The sequence below is a fragment of the Cherax quadricarinatus genome, chromosome 24 (assembly GCF_038502225.1).
Source record: "Cherax quadricarinatus isolate ZL_2023a chromosome 24, ASM3850222v1, whole genome shotgun sequence".
In the NCBI taxonomy this organism is placed as follows: Eukaryota; Metazoa; Arthropoda; class Malacostraca; order Decapoda; family Parastacidae; genus Cherax; species Cherax quadricarinatus.
This window is the reverse complement of record NC_091315.1, coordinates 19,526,902-19,552,172: the sequence shown is the minus strand read 5'-3', so window position 1 is coordinate 19,552,172 and position 25,271 is coordinate 19,526,902. Positions and strand designations below refer to the sequence as shown.

Here is a 25,271-nt window from a genome sequence, read left to right as displayed (position 1 = left end):
GCGGCTGAAAAATATGTGCATGAATTCAAGGAGTACATAGAGGCTGAAGGACTGAAACCTGAACAAGTGTTCAATTGTGATAAAACAGGCCTCTTTTGGAAGAAATTGCCAAAGAGGACCTTCATTACACAGAAGGAAAAGACAATGCCAGGACACAAGCCTATGAAAGACAGGCTGATGCTAATGTTCTGTGCTAATGCTAGTGGGGATTTCAAAGTGAAGCCATTACTAGTGTACCATTCTGAAAATCCCAGAGTGTTCAGAAAAAACAAATTCAATTCAAATTCAAAGTTTATTCTCTATAAGGATTACAATGCTGAGTTTACAGAAATTTGGTTATTGTGTGGTTTACATGTAGTAAAATTGTGATTACAGAGTGTACCACTAGAACGCTTAGTATGGCTAGGCATTTCGGGCAGACTTAGTTTTATTCTTAATTGTAAAATATTACAAATTATGAGGTAAGTTGGTATTATGGCTAAGTGACTAAATACTAGTTTGTGAGTTTAGCAATGTAAATGCTTTTGTTTTGGCACAGTACATAGTTTCAGTATTGGAGTATCACAGGATTCATTATTTTAACATTGAGATTAATATTTCTGTTTATGGTCAAATGAGTCAGTGAGTGTAAGTGTGAACCACCAGGTGGTATTCGTGTAGTTAGTTGACAGGGTGTATCAGGGAGATAAGATGTTTTCTAATGGTAGTTTTGAAGGTGATGAATGTGTCTGCAGTTCTAGAGTTCTCAGGTAGGGTATTCCAGATTTTAGGGCCTTTGACATACATTGAATTTTTGTAAAGGTTTAGTCGGACACGGGGAATGTCGTAGAGATGTTTGTGTCTGGTGTTATGCCTGTGGGTTCTGTCACAACTATCAAGAAAGCATTTTAGGTCAAGGTTGATATTAGAGTTTAAGGCCCTGTAGATGTAGATTGCACAGTAGTAAGTGTGGATGTACTGAACAGGGAGTAAGTTTAGGTCTATGAAGAGTGGGGGGGTGTGTTGCCAGGGATGGGATTTAGTGATTATTCTTACTGCAGCTTTTTGTTGGGTTATTATTGACTTTAGGTGTGTTGCTGCAGTTGATCCCCAAGCACAAATAGCATAGGTGAACATGGGGAATATATAATAGCTAAATTCAAATCCAAATACCAACAAAAACCTCTCACATTGATAAACATCTACAGAGTTCCACAGTCAAACATTAGCCAATTTAGTCAAAATCTAGGAAGTGTGATAACTGATGCACGCATGAACAAAGATCACTTACTACTCTCAGGTGACTTCAATATAAATCTCCTTCAAGACCAGGACCCACACGTTACTGAATTCACAAACACAATGAGTAACTGCATGTTGCTACCAACAGTAACAAAAGCTACAAGAGTTATGGAGACTAGTGTTTCCCTACTTGACCACATCTGGAACAACACCATATTCCCTTTAAAATCAGGCATAATTACAGATAATACCACAGACCACTACCCTACTTTCCTCATAACAACTCTTGGTAAAATACCCCAAGACACTACTAAAGTCACCTTCAGACTTCACAATGAGGCAGCCATTAATAACTTCACAACAGCAGTAACAAACATTGACTGGCACACTGAGCTAGAAATCTATACAGATATTGACGAATGTTTTAATAATTTTCTAAAAAAGACCCAATACCTTTATAACAAACACTGCCCTAAAAAACTAAACAGATGACAGCTAAGAGACTGAACAGTCCCTGGCTAACACCCAGCATTCTCAAATCCATAAATACAAAACACCGATATGAAAAACAGTACAGAATGGGTCACATAACCAGAGACCAAACAAAACGTTACTCGTCAATCCTAACCAGCCTGATAAGAAGGGCAAAAAAAATTGTATTATGAGAACAGATTATCCAACTTACGAGGTGATATAAAAAAGACCTGGAAGACCCTATCAGAAATTCTGGGAATAAAAAAGATATCATGACATAGTGAAATAAAATTAGCAAAATCAGATGAACCCCAACTCCCTCCAACAGAAACAGCAAACAGACTCAATGATTTCTTCTCCACTATTGGTCAAAACCTTGCCAATAAAATCCCAAGCTCAGATACCCCACCAAATGACTACCTCACTGGCAACTACCCGAACACACTGTTCCTAGCTCCGACTAACCCATATGAAGTCTCCCTTATTATCAACGCACTGAAAAACAAGGCAGGAGATTTAAATACGTTACCACCCTTTATATACAAAAAAGCATCACAAGTACTATCACCAATCATTGCAACACTCTTTAACAAATCCATTGAATCCTCCACCTTCCCTACAGTTCTCAAAATAGCAAGAGTCACCCCGATCCATAAAGGAGGAGACCAAACAGAGTTGAATAACTATAGGCCAATATCCAATTTAAACCCTCTCTCAAAAATCTTTGAAAAATTAATTCATAAACGAATCTACTCCTACCTCATCTCCCAAAACATTCTCAATCCCTGCCAATTTGGATTCAGGCCTAATAAAAATACTAATGATGCTATTATACACATGCTAGAACATATATACAATGCAATAGAGAAAAAAGAAGTCCCACTGGGGATCTTCATTGACTTACGTAAAGCTTTTGATACAGTTGACCATGACTTGCTCCACGTAAAATTGTCACACTACGGTATTAGAGGGCACTCCCTCAACTACCTCAAGTCTTACCTCAGCAACAGAAGCCAATATGTGTACGCAAATGGGGCAAGCTCTTCCGCACAACCAATTACAGTTGGTGTCCCACAGGGAAGTGTCCTTGGCCCTCTTCTCTTTCTCCTATACATAAATGACCTACCAAATGCTTCGCAATTACTCAAACCCACACTTTTTGCAGATGACACTACATACGTCTTCTCTCACCCGAGCCCAGTCATGCTAGCCAATACTGTAAACACCGAATTACAGAAAATATCTACCTGGATGAGGACTAACAAACTTACACTAAACATTGACAAAACCTACTTCATTCAGTTTGGTAACAGAGCTACAGATGTACCTCTTAACATAACGATAAACGGATCACCAATCACAAAGCTAACAGAGGGAAAATTCTTAGGAATCCACCTCGATAATAGACTCAAATTTCATACACATGTACAACAAATTTCTAAGAAAATTTCCAAGACTGTAGGCATACTATCGAAGATACGGTACTATGTTCCACAGTCAGCCCTCCTGGCCCTTTATCACTCTCTTATTTACCCCTATCTCACCTATGGAATTTGTGCATGGGGCTCAACAACAATTAACCATCTCAGACCACTAATTACCCAACAAAAGGCTGCAGTTAGAATGATAAATTCTCACTACAGGCAACACACTCCACCAATATTCAAAACACTCAACCTACTCACCATACAAAACATCCATACTTATTATTGCACCTATTACATACATAGAACACTTAACTCTGATATTAACCCTCCCCTCAAACATCTCCTTGCCAACCTCAACAGAACACATGACCATAACACAAGGCACAGATCACTCTTTGATGTTCCTCATGTCCATCTCATGCTATGCAAAAACTCAATGCACATAAAAGGCCCTAAAATCTGGAATTCATTACCTGTAAATATAAAAGAAACACTACCTGTTCACAAATTCAAGTCTCTTCTCAAAGTTCACTTACTCACTCAAAACCAAATAAATACTGAATAACTGAACCTTATAAATTGTATATCCAAAATGTTACTCACAATTATATCACATAAATGTTAAACCTAGGACCCAATCTAACTTTGTTATTTTTTTAAATACACTACCTAACAGAATACTCCATTCTACTGAATGAACAGCAATGCATGCAACCATATGAGCTGTCTTTGTAATACTCATTTGTGCTTTATAGTTATCTGTTTACAATAATGTCTTATCACTGATTTCATCATTGCTTAGTTAATCTTAAGTTAATTTTAAGCCAGCCCGCAATGCTATGCATATAAGTGGCTTTGGCATGCTGCTCTTACCTGTATTTTTTTTTTTTGTACCTCTGTATGTATGCTTAAATTTCTAAATAAATAAATAAATAGGTGAGGTATGGATAAATAAGTGAGTGGTATAGTGTGAGAAGGGCATTTTGCGGCACGTAGTATCGTGTCTTGGAGAGGATCCCAACCGTTTTGGATACTTTTTTGGATATGGGTGCTGAAATTCAGGTTGTTGTCAAGGTATAAGCCTAGGAATTTGCCCCCATTATTTCTGTTAATTAGAGTGTTGTCAATCTTAATGTTAATTTGTGCATCTCCTGCTCTGCTACCAAACATAATATACAGTAGTAGGTTTTGTCAGTGTTAAGCGTAAGTTTATTGGCTGTCATCCAAGTCGATATTTTGATCAGCTCCTCATTCACAGTGGTGTTGAGGGTGGCAAGATTAGGGTGAGAGATGACATAAGTCGTGTCGTCAGCAAAGAGAATGGGTTTCAGGTGTTGGGATACGTTTGGAAGGTCATTGATGTATATGAGGAAGAGCAGGGGACCAAGGACACTTCCCTGCGGAACTCCAGTATCAAGTGGCCGTGTTGCCGATGCTGTGTCTTTAGTGGTGACATATTGATACCTATTAGTAATGTAAGATTTGAAATAAGCAAGCGCATGGCCTCTTATACCGTAATGATCAAGTTTGTGGAGTAGGATGTCATGGTCTACTGTGTCAAAAGCTTTTCTTAGGTCAATAAAAATTCCTAGTGGATATTCCTTATTTTCCAATGCTGTGTAAAGCAGATCTAGCATTTTTATGATTGCATCATTAGTGCTTTTATTTTTCCTGAATCCAAATTGGCAGGGGTTGAGTATGTTTTGAGCCGTTATAAATGAATACAGTCTCCTGTGCACGAGTTTCTCAAAGATTTTGGATAGCAATGGTAAGTTAGATATTGGCCTATAGTTGTTTAAGTCTGTAGGGTCACCACCTTTATGTATTGGTGTAACCCTTGCCATCTTGAGTAGTTTCGGGAAGGTGCTAGTCTCTAGTGACTTGTTAAAGAGTAATGAAATAGCATGCGAAAGGACATGGGCCGCTCGCTTGTACAGTAATGGTGGGACATGAGACAGATTCCCCGATTTATTTTTAAGTGACTTTATAATCTCGGTGACTTCCGTGGGCTCAGTTGGTGCAAGATAGAAGGAATTAGGGAAATTCCCATCTAGGTAGTCCCCGGCATGGGCATTGGTATGTGGGATTTTACTGGCGAGATTAGATCCTATGGTTGAGAAGAAGTCGTTTATCTTGTTAGCTGTGTCAGTGGGATGTAGTGGTGTTTCATTAGGTTTAGTTAGGACAATATTCTTGGTTTTTCTCAGTTTGTGGGTCCCTAGAATCTGAGAGAGTGTTTTCCAGGTCTTTTTTATATCTCCTCTAGTGTCTGTGAATCTACTGGAGTAGTATAGTTGTTTGGCTTCCTTTATTACTTTGGTGAGAGCTGATGAATAGTGTTTAAGAATATCTTTGTGTATTAAGCCTTGTCTATATTGCTTTTCATATTGGCGTTTCTTGTCAATGGATTTCAGAATGGTGCTGGTTAGCCATGGGCAACCAAGCCATTTGTTTGTGATCTGTTTTGTTTTTATAGGACAATGTTTGTTGTATAGTCTAAGTAATTTGTTAAGAAAAATGTCTGTCCAGTCATCAATACCATTGGCCTTGGAGAATTCTGTAGGCCAGTCAACAGTCTCTAGGTCAGCTGTAAACTTCCTTATTGAGGCCTTGTCATGGAGTCTAAATGAGACTTTGTTGTATTCAAGTGGTGGTTTACTAATGTTTGTCAGGAGGAAGGTAGGGTAGTGGTCTGTAGTGCTATCTGTGATTATTCCTGATTTAAGGGGGGCTAGTATATTGGTCCATATGTGGTCTATTATGGTTGCACTTGTCTCAGTGAGCCTGGTTGGTTTAGTTATTGTTGGTATGAGAAGTGTGTTGTTCATATTGTTGATGAAATCAGTTACAGGCTGATCATCTAGTAAGCCAAGGTTGATGTTGAAGTCTCCAGCTAAGAGAAGGTGGTGCTTATTCATTTGTCTGTTTGTTATTAGTGACTTTAATTTCTCACTGAAATTTGGGATGTTTGTGTGAGGTATCCGGTAAATGGCACCGATTGTTATAGGCGTCTTAAGGTTTTTTACAGTAAAATTAGCAAAAATGTATTCCCCATATTCATCACTAAAGCAAGTGGTGCTAATACAAGATAATTGGTTAGAGTAATAGATTGCAATACCACCCCCAACTTGGTTTGGTCTGCAGTTGTGAATTGCTGTGTATCATGGTAGAGGGTAGATATCTATTGTGTCCTGCTTAAGCCAGGTCTCAGTAAGAATAATGCAGGAGAAGGGTGTCTTTAGTGATTCAAGGAGTGCTAGGAGGTCATCATAGTGTTTGCTTAAGGACCTGATGTTGTAGTTAAGTACTGATAGACTTTTAGCATTGTTTAGGATAGTGCTGGCTTGTGATGCTGTGTAATAAAGGCAGTTACTTTCCAATAGGTTTTGATTGGGTGTCAGATTATGGAGGTTTAGATCAGGGTCAACGTGATCAATCATCTTCTAGGTTTAAATTATGATTATTTATATCCTGAGTTGTGTGTTGAGTTCTAGTACTGATATCTGTAGTGGTGGGAAGTTTGGACAAGTATATAGCTAGAGTATTTTGGTCATGTAGAGTATAGTCACTACTACACATAATGAAGTTGATGTTGTCTATGTGTTGTGCTGGAATGAACTAAAGTACAACTAGGTATAAACTAGTAATATAAAAATACAAATTAAAAATAGAACAAGACTCTCACTTGTAATTGCACTAAGGTCTAATAATGACTTTTGTGGAGTCTATGTTTTGAGCTAGAATGAACTATAGTACAATAGGTTTAATTTAATAATATAAAAATACAAATTAAAAATAGCACTAGTCTTTCACTAGTAATTGCACTATGGTCTAATATAGTGAATTTGGTATTGACTATGTATTGAGTTAGAATGAGCTATGGTACAACTGAATTTAATCTAATATAAAAATACAAATTAAAAATAGCACCCGTCTCTCACTAGTAATTGCACTATGGTCTAATATAGTGAATTTGGTATTGACTATGTATTGAGCTAGAAAGAGCTATAGTACAACTAGGTTTAGTCTAATAATATAAAAATACAAATTACAAATAGCACCAGTCTCTCACTATTAATTGCACTATGGTCTAATATAGTGAATTTGGTATTGCCTATCTCTCACTATTAATTGCACTATGGTCTAATATAGTGAATTTGGTATTGACTATGTATTGAGCTAGAATGAGCTAGAGTAAAACTGTGATTAATCTAATAATATAATAAAGGCACAAGACTCTCAATTGTAATTGCACTAAGGTCTTATGTAAGTTGTTTACAAGAATTAGAGTATAATTAGATTTAAATTGACAGGATAAAATACACAAATTAAGGTAGCAAAAGAATAATAAAAAAAATGATAAAAATAAAAATGGCAATGACTTGGTTATAATATGCTAGTAAGATGGTAGACAGGATAATATAAAAGTTGTAGTTGAAAATACTAGTTTAAAAAAGTTATTTTTTTTTTTTTTTTTTTTTTTATTATCACACTGGCCGATTCCCACCAAGGCAGGGTGGCCCGAAAAAGAAAAACTTTCACCATCATTCACTCCATCACTGTCTTGCCAGAAGGGTGCTTTACACTACAGTTTTTAAACTGCAACATTAACACCCCTCCTTCAGAGTGCAGGCACTGTACTTCCCATCTCCAGGACTCAAGTCCGGCCTGCCGGTTTCCCTGAATCCCTTCATAAATGTTACTTTGCTCACACTCCAACAGCACGTCAAGTATTAAAAACCATTTGTCTCCATTCACTCCTATCAAACACGCTCACGCATGCCTGCTGGAAGTCCAAGCCCCTCGCACACAAAACCTCCTTTACCCCCTCCCTCCAACCCTTCCTAGGCCGACCCCTACCCCGCCTTCCTTCCACTACAGACTGATACACTCTTGAAGTTATTCTGTTTCGCTCCATTCTCTCTACATGTCCGAACCACCTCAACAACCCTTCCTCAGCCCTCTGGACAACAGTTTTGGTAATCCCGCACCTCCTCCTAACTTCCAAACTACGAATTCTCTGCATTATATTCACACCACACATTGCCCTCAGACATGACATCTCCACTGCCTCCAGCCTTCTCCTCGCTGCAACATTCATCACCCATGCTTCACACCCATATAAGAGCGTTGGTAAAACTATACTCTCATACATTCCCCTCTTTGCCTCCAAGGACAAAGTTCTCTGTCTCCACAGACTCCTAAGTGCACCACTCACTCTTTTTCCCTCATCAATTCTATGATTCACCTCATCTTTCATAGACCCATCCGCTGACACGTCCACTCCCAAATATCTGAATACGTTCACCTCCTCCATACTCTCTCCCTCCAATCTGATATTCAATCTTTCATCACCTAATCTTTTTGTTAACCTCATAACCTTACTCTTTCCTGTATTCACCTTTAATTTTCTTCTTTTGCACACCCTACCAAATTCATCCACCAATCTCTGCAGCTTCTCTTCAGAATCTCCCAAGAGCACAGTGTCATCAGCAAAGAGCAGCTGTGACAACTCCCACCCTGTGTGTGATTCCTTATCTTTTAACTCCACGCCTCTTGCCAAGACCCTCGCATTTACTTCTCTTACAACCCCATCTATAAATATATTAAACAACCACGGTGACATCACACATCCTTGTCTAAGGCCTACTTTTACTGGGAAAAAATTTCCCTCTTTTCTACATACTCTAACTTGAGCCTCACTATCCTCGTAAAAACTCTTCACTGCTTTCAGTAACCTACCTCCTACACCATACACTTGCAACATCTGCCACATTGCCCCCCTATCCACCCTGTCATACGCCTTTTCCAAATCCATAAATGCCACAAAGACCTCTTTAGCCTTATCTAAATACTGTTCACTTATATGTTTCACTGTAAACACCTGGTCCACACACCCCCTACCTTTCCTAAAGCCTCCTTGTTCATCTGCTATCCTATTCTCCGTCTTACTCTTAATTCTTTCAATTATAACTCTACCATACACTTTACCAGGTACACTCAACAGACTTATCCCCCTATAATTTTTGCACTCTCTTTTATCCCCTTTGCCTTTATACAAAGGAACTATGCATGCTCTCTGCCAATCCCTAGGTACCTTACCCTCTTCCATACATTTATTAAATAATTGCACCAACCACTCCAAAACTATATCCCCACCTGCTTTTAACATTTCTATCTTTATCCCATCAATCCCGGCTGCCTTACCCCCTTTCATTTTACCTACTGCCTCACGAACTTCCCCCACACTCACAACTGGCTCTTCCTCACTCCTACAAGATGTTATTCCTCCTTGCCCTATACACGAAATCACAGCTTCCCTATCTTCATCAACATTTAACAATTCCTCAAAATATTCCCTCCATCTTCCCAATACCTCTAACTCTCCATTTAATAACTCTCCTCTCCTATTTTTAACTGACAAATCCATTTGTTCTCTAGGCTTCCTTAACTTGTTAATCTCACTCCAAAACTTTTTCTTATTTTCAACAAAATTTGTTGATAACAGCTCACCCACTCTCTCATTTGCTCTCTTTTTACATTGCTTCACCACTCTCTTAACCTCTCTCTTTTTCTCCATATACTCTTCCCTCCTTGCATCACTTCTACTTTGTAAAAACTTCTCATATGCTAACTTTTTCTCCCTTACTACTCTCTTCACATCATCATTCCACCAATCGCTCCTCTTCCCTCCTGCACCCACTTTCCTGTAACCACAAACTTCTGCTGAACACTCTAACACTACATTTTTAAACCTACCCCATTCCTCTTCGACCCCATTGCCTATGCTCTCATTAGCCCATCTATCCTCCAATAGCTGTTTATATCTTACCCTAACTGGTCAATAAAAGAAGTTTACAATAAGTTTGATCAATATAGTTTAAAGTAAAATTGGGCAATAATAGGGATTTAGAATAAAATTGGGCAATTGAGTATTTTTTAAAGTGAGGTAGAATTATTGAAGACAAGTTATGGTTAGTTTATAATAAAATAAGATAGAACAGTGATATGGTAAGTTGTAAAAAAGGAGATAGATTCTGTAGATATTAAACACAATTAAGACTATGAGGTAGAATGGTCGTTGAATACAACAGTGACAATCAAAAGTCGTTGGGGTATTAGAATTTTAGGGGGGCACAAATTTATGACAATATAACACTAACGGTGGACTATGGGTATTATCTGCACTTTACTCTGATTCTGTTAGTCCAGCCTCACTTAGGAATGTTTTAAGGTCATGTTCTGTAGAGATGAAGTATCTCTTCCCAGTGGGCTGTTATGAAGAGTAAATTGTGTGTGTTTTGGAAATCTAATAGTAAGGCATGGGTCACGAGGGAAATTTTCGTTGAGTGGTTCAATGAAGTGTTTGGCTCTAGTGTGAAGGAGTATCTCCTGGAAAAGAAATTGGATCTCAAGTGCCTGCTAGTAATGGACAATGCACCTGCTCATCCTCCAAACTTGGATGACCTAATTTTCGAGGAGTTTGGGTTCATCACAGTAAAGTTCTTGCCCCCGAATACCACTCCTCTCCTCCAGCCCATGGACCAGCAGGTCATTGCAAACTTTAAAAAACTCTACACAAAAGCAATGTTTCACAGGTGCCTGACTGTGACCACAGATACTCACTTGACCCTAAGGGAATTTTGGAGAGAACACTTCAGCATCCTCCATTGCATAACCCTTATAGGTATGGCTTGGGAGGGAGTGACTACCAGGACTTTGAACTCTGCCTGGAGAAAATTGTGGCCAGATTGTGTCGACAAGAGGGATTTTGAAGGGTTTGGGACTGACCCTGATGAGCCTATGCCTGTTGTAAAATCAATTGTGGCACTGGGGAGTTCCATGGGGTTGGATGTGAGTTTGGAGGATGTGGAAGAATTGGTGGAAGACCACAACGAAGAGCTCACCACTGAGGAGCTGCAAGAGCTTCAGCAGGAACAGCAACAGATTGCAGCTCAGAATCTTGCTGCAGAGAAGGAGGAAGAGAGATGGAAGAAGGTGCCTTCTTCAGAAATTAAAGAGATTTTTATTATGTGGGGTAAGATGGAAAGCTTTATGGAGAAACATCACCCTAACAAGGTTGTTGCAAGCCATGTTGGCAACATGTACAGTGACAAAGTCTTGGGCCATTTTAGGGAAGTGTTAAAGAGACGCCAGAAACAGAGTTCTCTGGACAGTTATTTTGCGAGACAGGACTCCAGTGACTCTCAAAGTGGTCCTAGTGGCATTAAGAAACAGAGAAGAGAAGCAACCCCAGAAAAGCAAATGGTACCTGAGGTGTTGATAGAAGGGGATTCCCCTTCCAAACTATAAACAATCCAATCTCTCTCCTCCTCCAGTCTCCCATACACTAAGAAGAATCTCCAATAAAGGTAAGTGTTATAATGTTAATGTTTCATTCATCATTTCCCATTGTATTGTTTATGTACTACATGTATACTTCATGTAAAAAATTTTTTTGTTTTAATACTTCTGGGTGTCAGGAATGGATTAATTGTATTTACATTATTTTTTATGGGGAAAATTGATTCGCAAATCGTAAATTTCGTTTATAGTAGCTCCTCCAGGAATGAATTAATTACGAAAAACGAGGGACCACTGTATATATAAAACATGAATTAACTTTAAAACGCTTGAAATTTTGGGAAGTTTCCAAACATAATAGAGACGCGGTGCTCATGGAGCTCACGGAGAATGTAAACAAACCGGGTGGGGAGCGGTGACCATATTAGAAACTCAGTTGGGGGGAGCTGTAGAGTGAGTTTTGGTCATAATTTGAAATGTCTGTATTAGCGGAACGCCGTAAAGTGAAATGCTATAAAGCGGGACCCTACCGTATATGTTTACACAGGTATCCCACATCTATGGTAGGGTACTGGAACCTTCTAGTCTCTGGCATAAAACCCATGAACAATACAACTTCAGTCATATATAGTAGGATTTAAGCAGAAACAATACTAACCTGGCCTTGGATGGAGGGCTGGCGTGACCTTGGCGATGACCCCCGGGAACGGATGGAATTCTGAGGACTAAGAGTTCGCGGTGACCCAATCGAGTTCTGCTGGGTGAGGATAGACCTGCGCGGGGCCAGCTGCACATGGCTGCTGGTGGACCCGTTGCAGTGGCTGTGGTCAGTCCCTAAGAACCTGGAGGGTGGAGTGGCAATTATCTCTTCATAAAAGAAGCGATATTTATCTTCACTGAAACTGATAGGATCTGATAAACTGAAGGTGGATTTATCTGCTGACTCCCATCTTTTACATATTAGGTAGCTATAATTACAAAATATTTAAGGACTGTCATTTTCAAAATGGGGTTATCCAAGAATTCTTTCCCTCAAGCAGCCTCTATTTACACAGATGAACTCAAGAAAAAAAAAAGAGAAAAAATATCATGCTGTGTATACATTAACATGCAGAGTTTATTGGAAGAACTATGACAGAGTATTTATGTTTATGTCATTTTAATTCATACATATTAACAAAAAATTCTGAAGAACTGCATAAATCAGGAACAAAAATTAAAGCACTGCTAATTACTGCCATTTTGTGATGGGTGTAGAACAGAGAAAATGCATCAGCTGCTGCTACATAACAAGATCAAGCAATCTTGGAATATGATTGTGATGATAATGTGTATATCTGATCATGCCATCATATTACAACCATGAAAGAAAGTGATCCTACACAAATGGGAAACCATAAATGGCATGTTAAAAAAAGGTGCTGCTTTATCTGCATGCCATCTTGTATTAGACAGAAAGTTTAAGCATACAGAGTGAAACATGTATTATATGGTGACATCAGGACCAAGACCCTGCTTGCTAAAGCTAACTATTTTGTTACCACATACAGTAATCCCCCCCCCCCCCATATCTGCAGGGGATATGTTCCAAGACCTACCGTGGATACCCAAAACCGCATAGTAGCAAATTCTACATATACAGTATGTCATTTTTCCTTTACATACATACCTATGATAAAGTTTAATTTATAAATTATGCACAATATGTGGAGAATTAGCACTTTTTCACTGATGGGATGCATTTCATGACTTCTCTTAGGCTTTGAAGAATCCCCCACCATCACTACTTTTGTGTTCTTGTGCCATTATTAAGCAAAATTAATACTTATTTTTTGGGCCATGGCAGACCGTGGATAACTGAAACTGCAGAAACTGAATCCATGGATACAAGGTTCTACTCTACCTTTATATGTGTATTCCTTCTTAAAGTTTATTTACTTTAAAATGTAAAGTGGTCAGTCTAACATATTTTGCTATTTTATATATCAGTCTCGTGAATGTGATAATGTCTCGCTGTGGAATGAATTTATTTTTGAACTCGAGAAAATGAACACAATTTCATAATTCTTGTTTCATAAGCCATACTCTTTCTTAGTCATATAGTTTAATAATTATTACTTTTCCTTTAATTATAGACATAATTATCACTTCTTTTTAATCAACAGTCATTCACTTACATATACTGCTTGATTACTATATAACTAGCCAATGAATTAATTGTCAAATTATTTACTCAAGGTGATTTAAAGCAACTAACCATATGATGCTTAGTATTTTTTTTTTTTTTTTTAACAAGTCGGCCGTCTCCCACCAAGGCAGCAAATGTAAAACTGCCAAAAATATTTATAAAAATTTTAAATATAGTTTTAAGATATAAATCTTTCATGTAAAATTATTAATACAATATTAAACTTTTTTCAAGAAATGTTAAAATGCTTAGCAAAGTATTACCTGAAACATGACTCCACCTAGCAAGAACCCATGGCCACCACCCATGCCATACAGCAGCCATTATTTTTTGTTTAATTTATTTTTAACTTGTAAGTTACCCTTAAGTCATTCCTAATTTGCCCAAAATGCATTGCATAATTAGGGACATAAGTCATCATTGATTCATGGATATTAAAGCTTTATTTATTTATAAATGGGATTTGCTTAACTCACACTAATGGTTACTGGAACACCAGTTAATAGATGTTTCACTATGTGACAACCACTAAAGGCCAATCATGTGAAAATTTGAACAAAATTAGATCAATATTTGTAATGTTAACAGGCTGATAGCCAGAGGCACAAGACTCACACAGGTTGCTGGCTGCTGATATTGCTATTAGTGAAAAATAAGACTTGAAGGAGGGAGGGAGGAAGGGAGGGAGAGAGGGAAGGGAAGGGAAGGGAAGGGAAGGGAAGGGAAGGGAGGGAGGGGAGGGAGGGGAGGGAGGGGAGGGGGTGGGGGGGGAGGGGAGGGGAGGGGAGGGAGGGAGAAAAGAGAGAAAGAAAGAAAAAGAAAGAGAAAGAGAGAGAAAGAAAAAGAAAAAGAAAGAGAAAGGTTTTGTAGAATAAACTATTTATTGGAGTTATTATGAAAGAGGTTGAGAGCTACAGGCATGAAATAAGTAGACTGGTGCGAGATAAAGTATGTAGCACTGAATGGTGAATGATAAAGTTGTAATGGTAAGAAAAGAGATTCACACTTAAGTAATTGTTGAGAAAATTATTAGTGAAGAGTAATGTTTTAGAAAGATGAGTATTGATGCTGTCATATAATGAGTGAGTGTGATGAGCATTGATACTCACGTAGACTGATGATTGTTGAGGTTGTTATTAGTGAATGTAATATTATTGTTGAGTGCTGTTTCCTCCTCACCATCAGCATCAGAGCCTGAATCATGCCTCATAAGATTCTCCCGATCCGCTTGTGATCGACGAAATGAACCAGTGCTGCTGCATCCTCGCCGCCGCCGCTGTGATCCACTACGTCGCCATAATAATGGAGATCCACATCCACTACTGCGACGCTCTCGATTGCTGCAACCATATGTGCTATTTTGGTCTATGACTGAGTATAGTATACAAAACATCAATTATAATAGAGTACCAAAGTTTTAGCAAATTATCAGTTTCATAAAAAATTATGTATTACCCTGAATTATACCAAGTAAAAACAAACAGATTACCTGTAGAACCTAAATAAAGGATTACCAAAATTATATAATGTAAAAAGGTTTATCTCTCAGTTTAGATGCAATGAGAGTACATATTATTCTCAATTTCAAAAATGGTGTATGCATAAGCATTCTGTGTGTGCATGTGCAAGTGCATGTGTGTGTGCTCGTGTGCATGTTAAGTTTTACTGTATATTTGTGTTTTGGGTAAGAAGGGGAAATTTGGTTAAGGGAGCCATGTGGCAGATGTTGCAGATGTATGAAACAGGAGGCAGGCTGCTAAAAGAAGTTATGAGTTTTTAATGCAGAGAGTGAGGGGTCAGGTAAGAGTATGTTGGAGAGAGGTGGGGGGGGGGAGCTATTTTCCAAAGAAAGTAGGACTTTGCGATGCATTATGTCACTATGGTTGTTTAACATATTTACAGATGGGATTGTAAAAGAAGTGAATATCTGGACTTGAGTCCTGGAAATGGGAAGTACAATGCCTACACTTTAAAGGAGAGGTTTGGGATATTGGTAGTTTGGAGGGACTTCTAAACTGTTGTATCTGAGCATCTCTGCAGATACAGTGATTATGTATGAGTGATGGTGAAAGTGCTGGGTCACCCTGCCTCAGTGGGAAACAGCCGATGTGTTAAAAAAAAATCAAGATGTTAGGAAGGGGTGTGGGATTGAAAGATATATCTGGTACATAGTGGGAATTATCCCAGTTGCTCTTTGCTGATGACACAGTTCTTTAACCCTTTGACTGTTTCGGTTGTATATATACGTCTTATGAGCCACCGTTTTTGACGTATATAAACTCATAAATTCTAGCAGCTTCAAATAAAGCAGGAGAAAGCTGGTAGACCCACATGTGACAGAATGGGTCCGCATGGTCAGTGTGCACCATATGAAAAAATCCTGCAGCACGCTGTGCACAATGAGAAAAAAAAAACTCCGACCATTTTTTTAATTAACCTGTAAATGGTCCAAACGTATATATACATCTTTACCGCTAGTGCCCCAAACGTAAATACATGTTTTATGTGTACCTCTGTATGTATGCTAAAATTTCTAAATTTCTAAATAAATAAATAAATACATTTAACATTGCCATGATAAGCCCGAGTCACCTAGACATGAGAGAATGGGTGTGAGCACTCACTGTGCACCATATTAAAATAATTGGGGATGCCTGGGTACCACATGCTCTTTTTTCCTATTAAAGAACAACAATGTTTTTCTTTCTCAAAAAAGTTGGGGCATTACGGTAGTGAATGTATATATATATTTGGACTGTTTATGGGTTAAAATGCCAACTTTGTGGACTATTTTCGTATAGTATTTATGGTTGTATTCTCGTTTTCTTGGTCTCATTTGATAGTATGGAAAACATATTATAGAAATAGAGGTGATTTTGATTGGTTTTTCTATGAAAAGAACATTGACATGGAGCTCAAAGTAGGGGAAATGTTTGATTTTTGCCGATGTTCAAAAGTAAACAAATGATGTCATTTTTCAATAAATGTCCAAGTAGCCATTCTAATATGCAATCATGAATGGGTTGACATTATTTATACAATTATTACAATATTGCAGTAAATCTTCTATTTTTTGTTTGAATAAAAATTCAAAATAGAAAGCAAGAGTAATATCAGAGGGGCCTGGAGATGTGACTGATGAACAAAGAAAACATTATTTTAGAGCCAGGAATGTCTGCATTGTTCATTCTGGACCCTATTTTGAAATTGGCATATTTTTTATTTTTCGTGAAATTGGCCAAATTGCAAATTTCTGACCACGTTATTGGGTAATTGAAATTAGTAAATGGGTAGTTTCTTGTACTCAATCGATAGATAAAATGGAGTTCTAAAGAAATAGCTATAAGCTTGGTCAACTTGAACAATGGAATTTGCCGAAAATAGGGCTCAAAGTGGACGAAATCGCAGATTCGTAAATAAGGCCGAGGTCGCTAACTTCGCCAGAGCGTAATTCCGTCAGTTTTCCGTCAAATTTCGTTCTTTTGGTGTCATTACAATCAGGAAAAGATTCTCTATAATTTCATAAAAAATTTGGGGGGGAGGGGGATTTTGTGACACCAGGAGACACCTCAGGATTTGGGGTTGCGACAGTCAAGGGGTTAAGGAATTTCTGAAGACAAGTTACAAATGTTGGTTGACAAATTTAGGTGGGGATGTAAGAGGAGATTAAAAGTGAATACAGAAAAGAGCAAGCTGGCAAGAATAATAAAATGTCTAAGCAATTACAGAGTGAATTTCAGACTGGAGGGAATATGGAGGAAGTTTCTGTATTCAGATATTGGGGAGAAGACATGTCAGGAGGTGGGTCTGTGAAAGAAGTATCTGAAAGATAGTTTATCTATGGAAGCAAAAAAGGGAATGTACTAGAGCATACTGGTACCAATTATTTTATATGAGTGTGAGGCATGAGGTTTGAATGTTGCGGTAAGGAGGAAGGTAGAGGCAGTGACGATGGCATGTTTGAGAGCAATGTGTGGTGTGGATATCATGCAGAGAATTCAGTGTAAAAATTAAAAGGCAATGTGGGATCATCAAGGTTATAATTCAGAGTTGAGGAGAGGTTGTTGAGAGGGATAGGATGATGATGAAGGTATATATGGTGTGAAAGTTGGGAGGGGTAGGGGTAACCCTAGGAATGGTTGGAGGGAGGCATAAAAGATATTAGGGACTTGAGCTTCCAACAGGCATGTAAAAGCATGTTAGACTGGAATGAATGGAGACGAGTGGTTTTTTAAAGGACATGCTGATAGGAGTGAGAGCATGGTAACTTTTATGAAAGGATTCAAGGAAACTAGTAAGGTGGACTCGAGTCCTGGAGGTGGGAGAGGCAGTGCCTGGAATCTGAAGGAGGGGTGTGGGATGTTGCAATCAGAGGGTAATTTGTAATGTCAGCACACTTCTGGAAAGACAGTGATAGAATGAATGATGGTGCATTTTTTTTTTTGTGGGTATCACCAAATACAATTTTAATTTTTTTACAAATAAATGGAGCCATAAAGCAAAGCTGTATTAGCATGCAATGCCAAAACTGAACTGTCCAATGAATCCTCAAAATACTTTTTTTTACAGTTTTACTCAAGACCAAGTGCCATCATAAATGCAGCAAAATTGTAAGTTAGTGAGCATACATTATGCTGTTGGAGTATACTTGGCAATCAATATCATATTTATTTGAGAGAAGGGACAAGTGTAAATGTTTAGGTCATTTTAATAGGAAATGTTTCAGTCATAGTTCATTCCAATGATCAACGGAGTGAACTAAGTTCAAAATCAAAACATTTCTTATTAAAATTGTTAAAGTAATTACACGTGTTGTTTCCTCAAACTTGTCAGTATCTCATACCAGCTTATTAACATTATACTTAGCAGTAAACAAATGAAAACACTCATCACATACTCTGTATTGATCATACATTCAGTGGAAAGAGTACACTTGACAATAAGCATAAATGTGCTATGAACTGAAGATATGTTTGAGAGCAGCTGGAAATTTGCTGCAATGTGCCAAGTGAGATCATAAAACAGGTGGTTAAATACAATATATAGGTGCATCCTATACAATTATGTAGCTTTCCTTAATTTTGGGGCATACCATAAGTCATGAGGACACCAGAAATGCTGAGTATACCCAAGACGGTGACAAAGTAGAGGAGTTATGCTGTGTCCACTGCTACTACTGCTACTCAGGCTAAGGCTGAAGCATCTGAGAAGACGGACCTCATACATTACAATGGCAGCACATGCTTACTAGGCATCACTGCTGATTTATTTTAACTACTAAGAGTGCTCCATTTAGGTTGACAGAATAGTCTCATAATCTTCTTAACCCTTTGTATAGGTGATTTGACAATATCTTACATGTAACTCTCACATTGTATATTATGCAAAGGAATACAGTAGGGTCCCACTTATATGGTGGGTTAGGTTCCAGGCTATGGGCAGAAAGCAGACATCACCGGAAAGCAGAATGCCATTTTTCCATTTATAAATGCATATAAATGCCAGACAACAAGTTTACACTAAATTATATTAAGTTAGTAATAGAACTAGGCATTAAAAAACACAAAAAGTAAAATACATACACAGTACATTCATTACTTATCTTAAAGTATTTGTAATCTTAATGTAGGGCGAGAGGTGAGTAGTACTTATTTGTAGGAAGTCAGGTGTAGATAGCCCTGGCTCCCTGTCTCATACTTAATATACGATATTTAAAACAGCCCAGAGAGTTAAAATACACATACAGTACACTCATTATTTACCTTAAAATATGTGTAGTCTTAATGTAGGAAGAGAGTTGAGTAGTATTTATTTGTAGGAAGTTAGTGTAGGTAGCCAATAGGTGTAGCCTGCCTGGGCTACACCTAACGGCTACCTACACTGTGGCCCAGAGCCATATTATCATCTACATACCTTGTTCATTGAATTTAATCGTTTCTAACAACTACCTTTAGATGCCATCATAAACGAAGGGAGAAGTAATGAATAATTCATGCCGAAAATTGTAAACAAAAGCAGAGTGGGGGAGTGGCTGGGCCAAACGCAGATTCATACACGTTTTCTCTGGTGCCTGACCAGAGAAAACATAATGTTGTCCCTCCGCCAGGCTACCACACAGGTCCATAAGTATTATTATCAGAGCACATATAAAATATGCAATAAATGCCAGACAACAAGTTTACACTAACTTATATTAAGTTAGCAATAGAAATAGGCATTAAAAACACAATAAAAGGTAAGATACACAAAGAGCACACTTATTACTTATCTTAAAATATTAATGTGTGAGACATGAACGGCAGGGTGTTTATTGAATAAAATCAGAATGGCACACCATCATCCTCTAACTTGGCACTTAACCCTTTCAGGGTTGGTGCCGTACTAGTACAGCTTGCATGCCAGAGTTGGTGCCGTACTAGTACGCATAAATTCTAGCTCCTTCAAATCTAGCGAGAGAAAGCTGGTACGCCTACATATGAAAGAATGGGTCTATGTGGTTACTGTGCACAGTATAAAAAAAATCCTGTAGCACACAGTGCATAATGAGAAAAAAAAACTCTGACCGCATTTTTGGTTTAAAACAGTGACTTTGCAGTGTATTTTCGTATGCTATTTATGGTCTCATTTTATAGAATGGAAGACATATTACAAAAATTAAGATGATTTTGATTGGTTTCACAATGAAAAGTACCTTGAAATTGAGCTCAAAGTAGAAGAAATGTTCGATTTTTGCCAAAGTTCAAAGGTAAACAAATCATGCCACGTGTCCAATACACGACAACTGGCGAGTCTAATATTCTTTCACAAGTGTGCTGATATTATTTATACCATTTCTACACCATTTCCACACGAATGCAGTAGTCTGCATAACACAAATCTTCTATTCTTTGTGAGAATAAAAATTCAAAGTGAAGAGCAAAAGAAATGTAGCAGAGGCCTAGGGATGTGAGTAATCAACACAGGAAATGTTATTTTAGTGCCAGGAGTGTCTGTCTTGTTTATTCTAGACCCTATTTGGAAATTGGCATCTTTTGAAGCTTGTGAAATTGGCAAAATCTCTGACCATGTTATTGGTTAGTTGAAATCAGTAAATCGGTGGTTTCTTGTACTCATTCGATAGACAAAACGGAGTTCTAGCAAAATAGGTATGATTTTTATTGACTGGTACATTGGAATTGACCGATAATAGGGCTCAAAGTGAGCGAAATCGCGAGAGCATAATCGTGAGAGCATAATTCCGTAAGTTTTCCATCAAATTTCATACTTTTGGTGTCATGATCAGAAAAAGATTCTCTATCATTTCATAGCTGGCCGGCTGAGGCACACCGCTGTACGATATTTGACAATACTCGCGGCGGCACTGCGTCATGCAGGCAGCATCAGTTTGAGTAACCTTGCCCTAACAGCAGCATCATACTGTATTAACTGTACTAACTGGACAGTAAATTTCACCATGACCCCTAAGATGAAGTCTGAATCTTGCACTGGAGATTGTGGCAAGAAAGGCTCTTACTCTCGAACTCTCTATTTGTTTTCACTGTTGCACATAAACCTGTCTGTATCTGTCTACCTGTATATCTGTGTCTGTCTGTATCTCTCTGTGTCTGTCTACCTGTGTGTGTCTTTCTGTCTACCCGTGTGTCTGTCTTTCTGTCTACTTGTGTGTCTGTCTTTGTCTACCTGTGTGTGTCTTTCTGTCTACCTGTGTGTGTGTCTGTCTACCTGTGTGCTTGTCTGTCTCAGAGCCACTCATTAAGAATGTAATTGGTCTTGAAGATGCCATATTAATAATGATAATAACACAATAATAATCACTGAGGCGCATTAAATGTGTATAAAACATTAATATAGACATTTTGCTTAATCCATCTATGATTTTTTTTTCAAAATTATATAATAAACATGCTACATAACATATAAACATATAAATTAACAAATATGAGATGTTTTTCTGGTCGGCTTGACAGAGTGAACAAAAGCCATTCGTGTCCAGGCTGGTAACAACAAAAACAACAATTGTTTACATAACTCGTGAACATTATACACTCTCATTCTCTCTCTAGTTTATTCATTTAAACTTGTTTACTCACCTCTCACTCTACATTAAGACTACAGATATTTTAAGGTAAGTAATGAGTGGACACAATTATTATATTATAGTTTAATAATAATAATATTATTAATATTAGTACATACGTATTATTGTCCTCCATGGGGAAGTGGAACAGAATTCTTCCTCTGTAATCATGCGTGTTGTAAGAGGCGACTAAAATGCCAGGAGTAAGGAGCTAGTAACCCTTTCTCCTGTATATATCACTAAATGTAAAAGGAGAAACTTTCGTTTTTCCTTTTGGGCCACCTCGCCTCGGTATTATTGTAATAATAATAATTTTTTTTTTTCAACAAGTTGGCCGTCTCCCACCGAGGCAGGGTGACCCAAAAAAGAAAGAAAATCCCCAAAAAGAAAATACTTTCATCATCATTCAACACTTTCACGACACTCACACATTATCACTGTTTTCGCAGAGGTGCTCAGAATACAACAGTTTAGAAGCATACACATATAAAGATACACAACATATCCCTCCAAACTGCCAATATCCCAAACCCCTCCTTTAAAGTGCAGGCATTGTACTTCCCATTTCCAGGACTCAAGTCCGACTATATGAAAATAACCGGTTTCCCTGAATCCCTTCACTAAATATTACCCTGCTCACACTCCAACAGATCGTCAGGTCCCAAGTACTATTCGTCTCCATTCACTCCTATCTAACACGCTCACGCACGCTTGCTGGAAGTCCAAGCCCCTTGCCCACAAAACCTCCTTTACCCCCTTTCTCCAACCCTTTCGAGGATGACCCCTACCCCTCCTTCCTTCCCCTATAGATTTATATGCTTTCCATGTCATTCTACTTTGATCCATTCTCTCTAAATGGCCAAACCACCTCAAGAACACCTCTTCTGCCCTCTGACTAATACTTTTATTAACTCCACACCTTTTTCCTAATTTCCACACTCTGAATTTTCTGCATAATATTTACACCACACATTGCCCTTAAACAGGACATCTCCACTGCCTCCAACCGTCTCCTCACTGCTGCATTTACCACCCAAGCTTCACACCCATATAAGAGTGTTGGTACTACTATACTTACATACATTCCCTTCTTTGCCTCCATAGATAACGTTTTTTGACTCCACATATACCTCAACGCACCACTCACCTTTTTTCCCTCATCAATTCTATGATTAACCTCATCCTTCATAAATCCATCCGCCGACATGTCAACTCCCAAGTATCTGAAAACATTCACTTCTTCCATACTCCTCCTCCCCAATTTGATATCCAATTTTTCTTTATCTAAATCATTTGATACCCTCATTACCTTACTCTTTTCTATGTTCACTTTCAACCTTCTACCTTTACACACATTCCCAAACTCATCCACTAACCTTTGCAATTTTTCTTTAGAATCTCCCATAAGCACAGTATCATCAGCAAAAAGTAACTGTGTCAATTCCTATTTTGAATTTGATTCCCCAAAATTTAATCCCACCCCTCTCCCGAACACCCTAGCATTTACTTCCTTTACAACCCCATCTATAAATATGTTAAACAACCATGGTGACATTACACATCCCTGTCTAAGACCTACTTTTACCGGGAAGTAGTCTCCCTCTCTTCTACACACCCTAACCTGAGCCTCACTATCCTCATAAAAACTCTTTACAGCATTTAATAACTTACCACCTATTCCATATACTTGCAGCATCTGCCACATTGCTCCTCTATCCACTCTATCATATGCCTTTTCTAAATCCATAAATGCAATAAAAACTTCCCTACCTTTATCTAAATACTGTTCACATATATGCTTCAATGTAAACACTTGATCTACACATCCCCTACCCACTCTGAAACCTCCTTGCTCATCCGCAATCCTACATTCTGTCTTACCTCTAATTCTTTCAATTATAACCCTATCGTATACTTTTCCTGGTATACTCAGTAAACTTATTCCTCTATAATTTTTACAGTCTCTTTTGTCCCCTTTCCCTTAATATAAAGGGACTATACATGCTCTCTGCCAATCCCTAGGTACCTTCCCCTCTTTCATACATTTATTAAACAAAAGCACTAACCACTCCAACACTATATCCCCCCTGCTTTTAACATTTCTGTCATGATCCCATCAGTTCCAGCTGCTTTACCCCCTTTCATTCTACCTAATGCCTCACGTACCTCCCCCACACTCCTAAAAGATGGTATACCTCCCTGACCAGTGCATGAAATTACTGCTTCTCTTTCTTCCTTAACATTTAAAAGTTCCTCAAAATATTCTCGCCATCTACCTAATACCTCCATCTCCCCATCTACTAACTCCCCTACTCTGTTTTTAACTGACAAATCCATACTTTCCCTAGGCTTTCTTAACTTGTTTAACTCACTCCAAAATTTTTTCTTATTTTCATTAAAATTTCTTGACAGTGCCTCTCCCACTCTATCATCTGCTCTCCTTTTGCACTCTCTCACCACTCTCTTTACCTTTCTTTTACTCTCCATATAATAATAATAATTATTAATATTATTATTAATTTAGGGCACTGGAGCACAGATTCACTGTATAGCATTGTCTGAATTTTTTGGGTTATCCTAGGTAATTTATATACTATGTATGATAACTTATGTGTACCAGAGAGAGAGAGAGAGAGAGAGAGAGAGAGAGAGAGAGAGAGAGAGAGAGAGAGAGAGAGAGAGAGAGGAGAGAGAGAGAGAGAGAGAGAGAGTGAGAGAGAGGAGGGGAGAGAGAGAGAGGAGAGAGAGAGAGAGAGAGAGAGAGAGAGAGAGAGAGAGAGAGAGAGAGAGAGAGAGAGAGAGAGAGAGAGAGAGAGAGAGAGAGAGAGAGAGAGAGAGAGAGAGAGAGAGAGAGAGAGAGAGAGAGAGAGAGAGAGAGAGGAGAGAGAGAGAGAGAGAGAGGAGGAGAGAGAGGAGAGAGAGAGAGAGAGAGAGAGAGAGAGAGAGAGAGAGAGAGAGGAGAGAGAGAGAGAGAGAGAGAGTGAGAGAGAGAGAGAGAGAGAGGGAGAGAGAGAGAGAGGGGAGAGAGAGGAGAGAGAGAGAGAGAGAGAGAGAGAGAGAGAGTGAGAGAGAGAGTGAGAGAGAGAGAGAGAGAGAGAGACAGACAGACAGACAGAGACACATTCAGTCAGCCAATCAGCCAACCACCCACCCGGCCAGTCAGCCAACCACCCAGCCACCCACCCGGCCAGCCAGCCTGATACGTATTACACATGTTCCAGAGTTGTTTCTCTTTACTTAGGGTATAGGTTATACTACATTCTGGCAGTAACAACAGAAGTAAATTATGGTAAAAAGAATGAAATAATGATTGTACATTGCATTATAGTATTATGTAGGTAGTTTATATAGGAAAGGTTTGACATTATGCCCTACCCAGTATGTCGGCAATTTTCAAAGGTTCGACTTACGTCCATTTTGACTTATGACTGGTTGGTCGGAACCAAGCTTGGTCGTAAGTCAGATGGTACCTGTATATAGCTGAAAACATTATTTCATTAAATTTTTAAAAAAAATATTGTGTGTAGCATTTTGAACAAGAAATAATATAACAGTTTTTAATTAAATGATTATATTTAAA

The 25,271-nt window shown here is 38.3% G+C and overlaps 1 protein-coding gene across 2 annotated transcripts in view; it reads right to left on the bottom strand.

Moving 5' to 3' along the window:
* Ca-alpha1T (Ca[2+]-channel protein alpha[[1]] subunit T) overlaps nt 1-25,271 on the bottom strand; it is a 658,731-nt gene that overhangs the window by 93,255 nt on the left and 540,205 nt on the right. For both annotated transcript variants that reach the window (XM_070088225.1, XM_070088226.1), the window contains 2 exons: nt 14,724-14,954; nt 12,085-12,268 (listed from right to left, as the gene is read on the bottom strand). In XM_070088225.1, the coding sequence (XP_069944326.1) occupies nt 12,085-12,268; nt 14,724-14,954 (415 nt within the window). The remainder of the gene's footprint in view (nt 1-12,084; nt 12,269-14,723; nt 14,955-25,271) is intronic.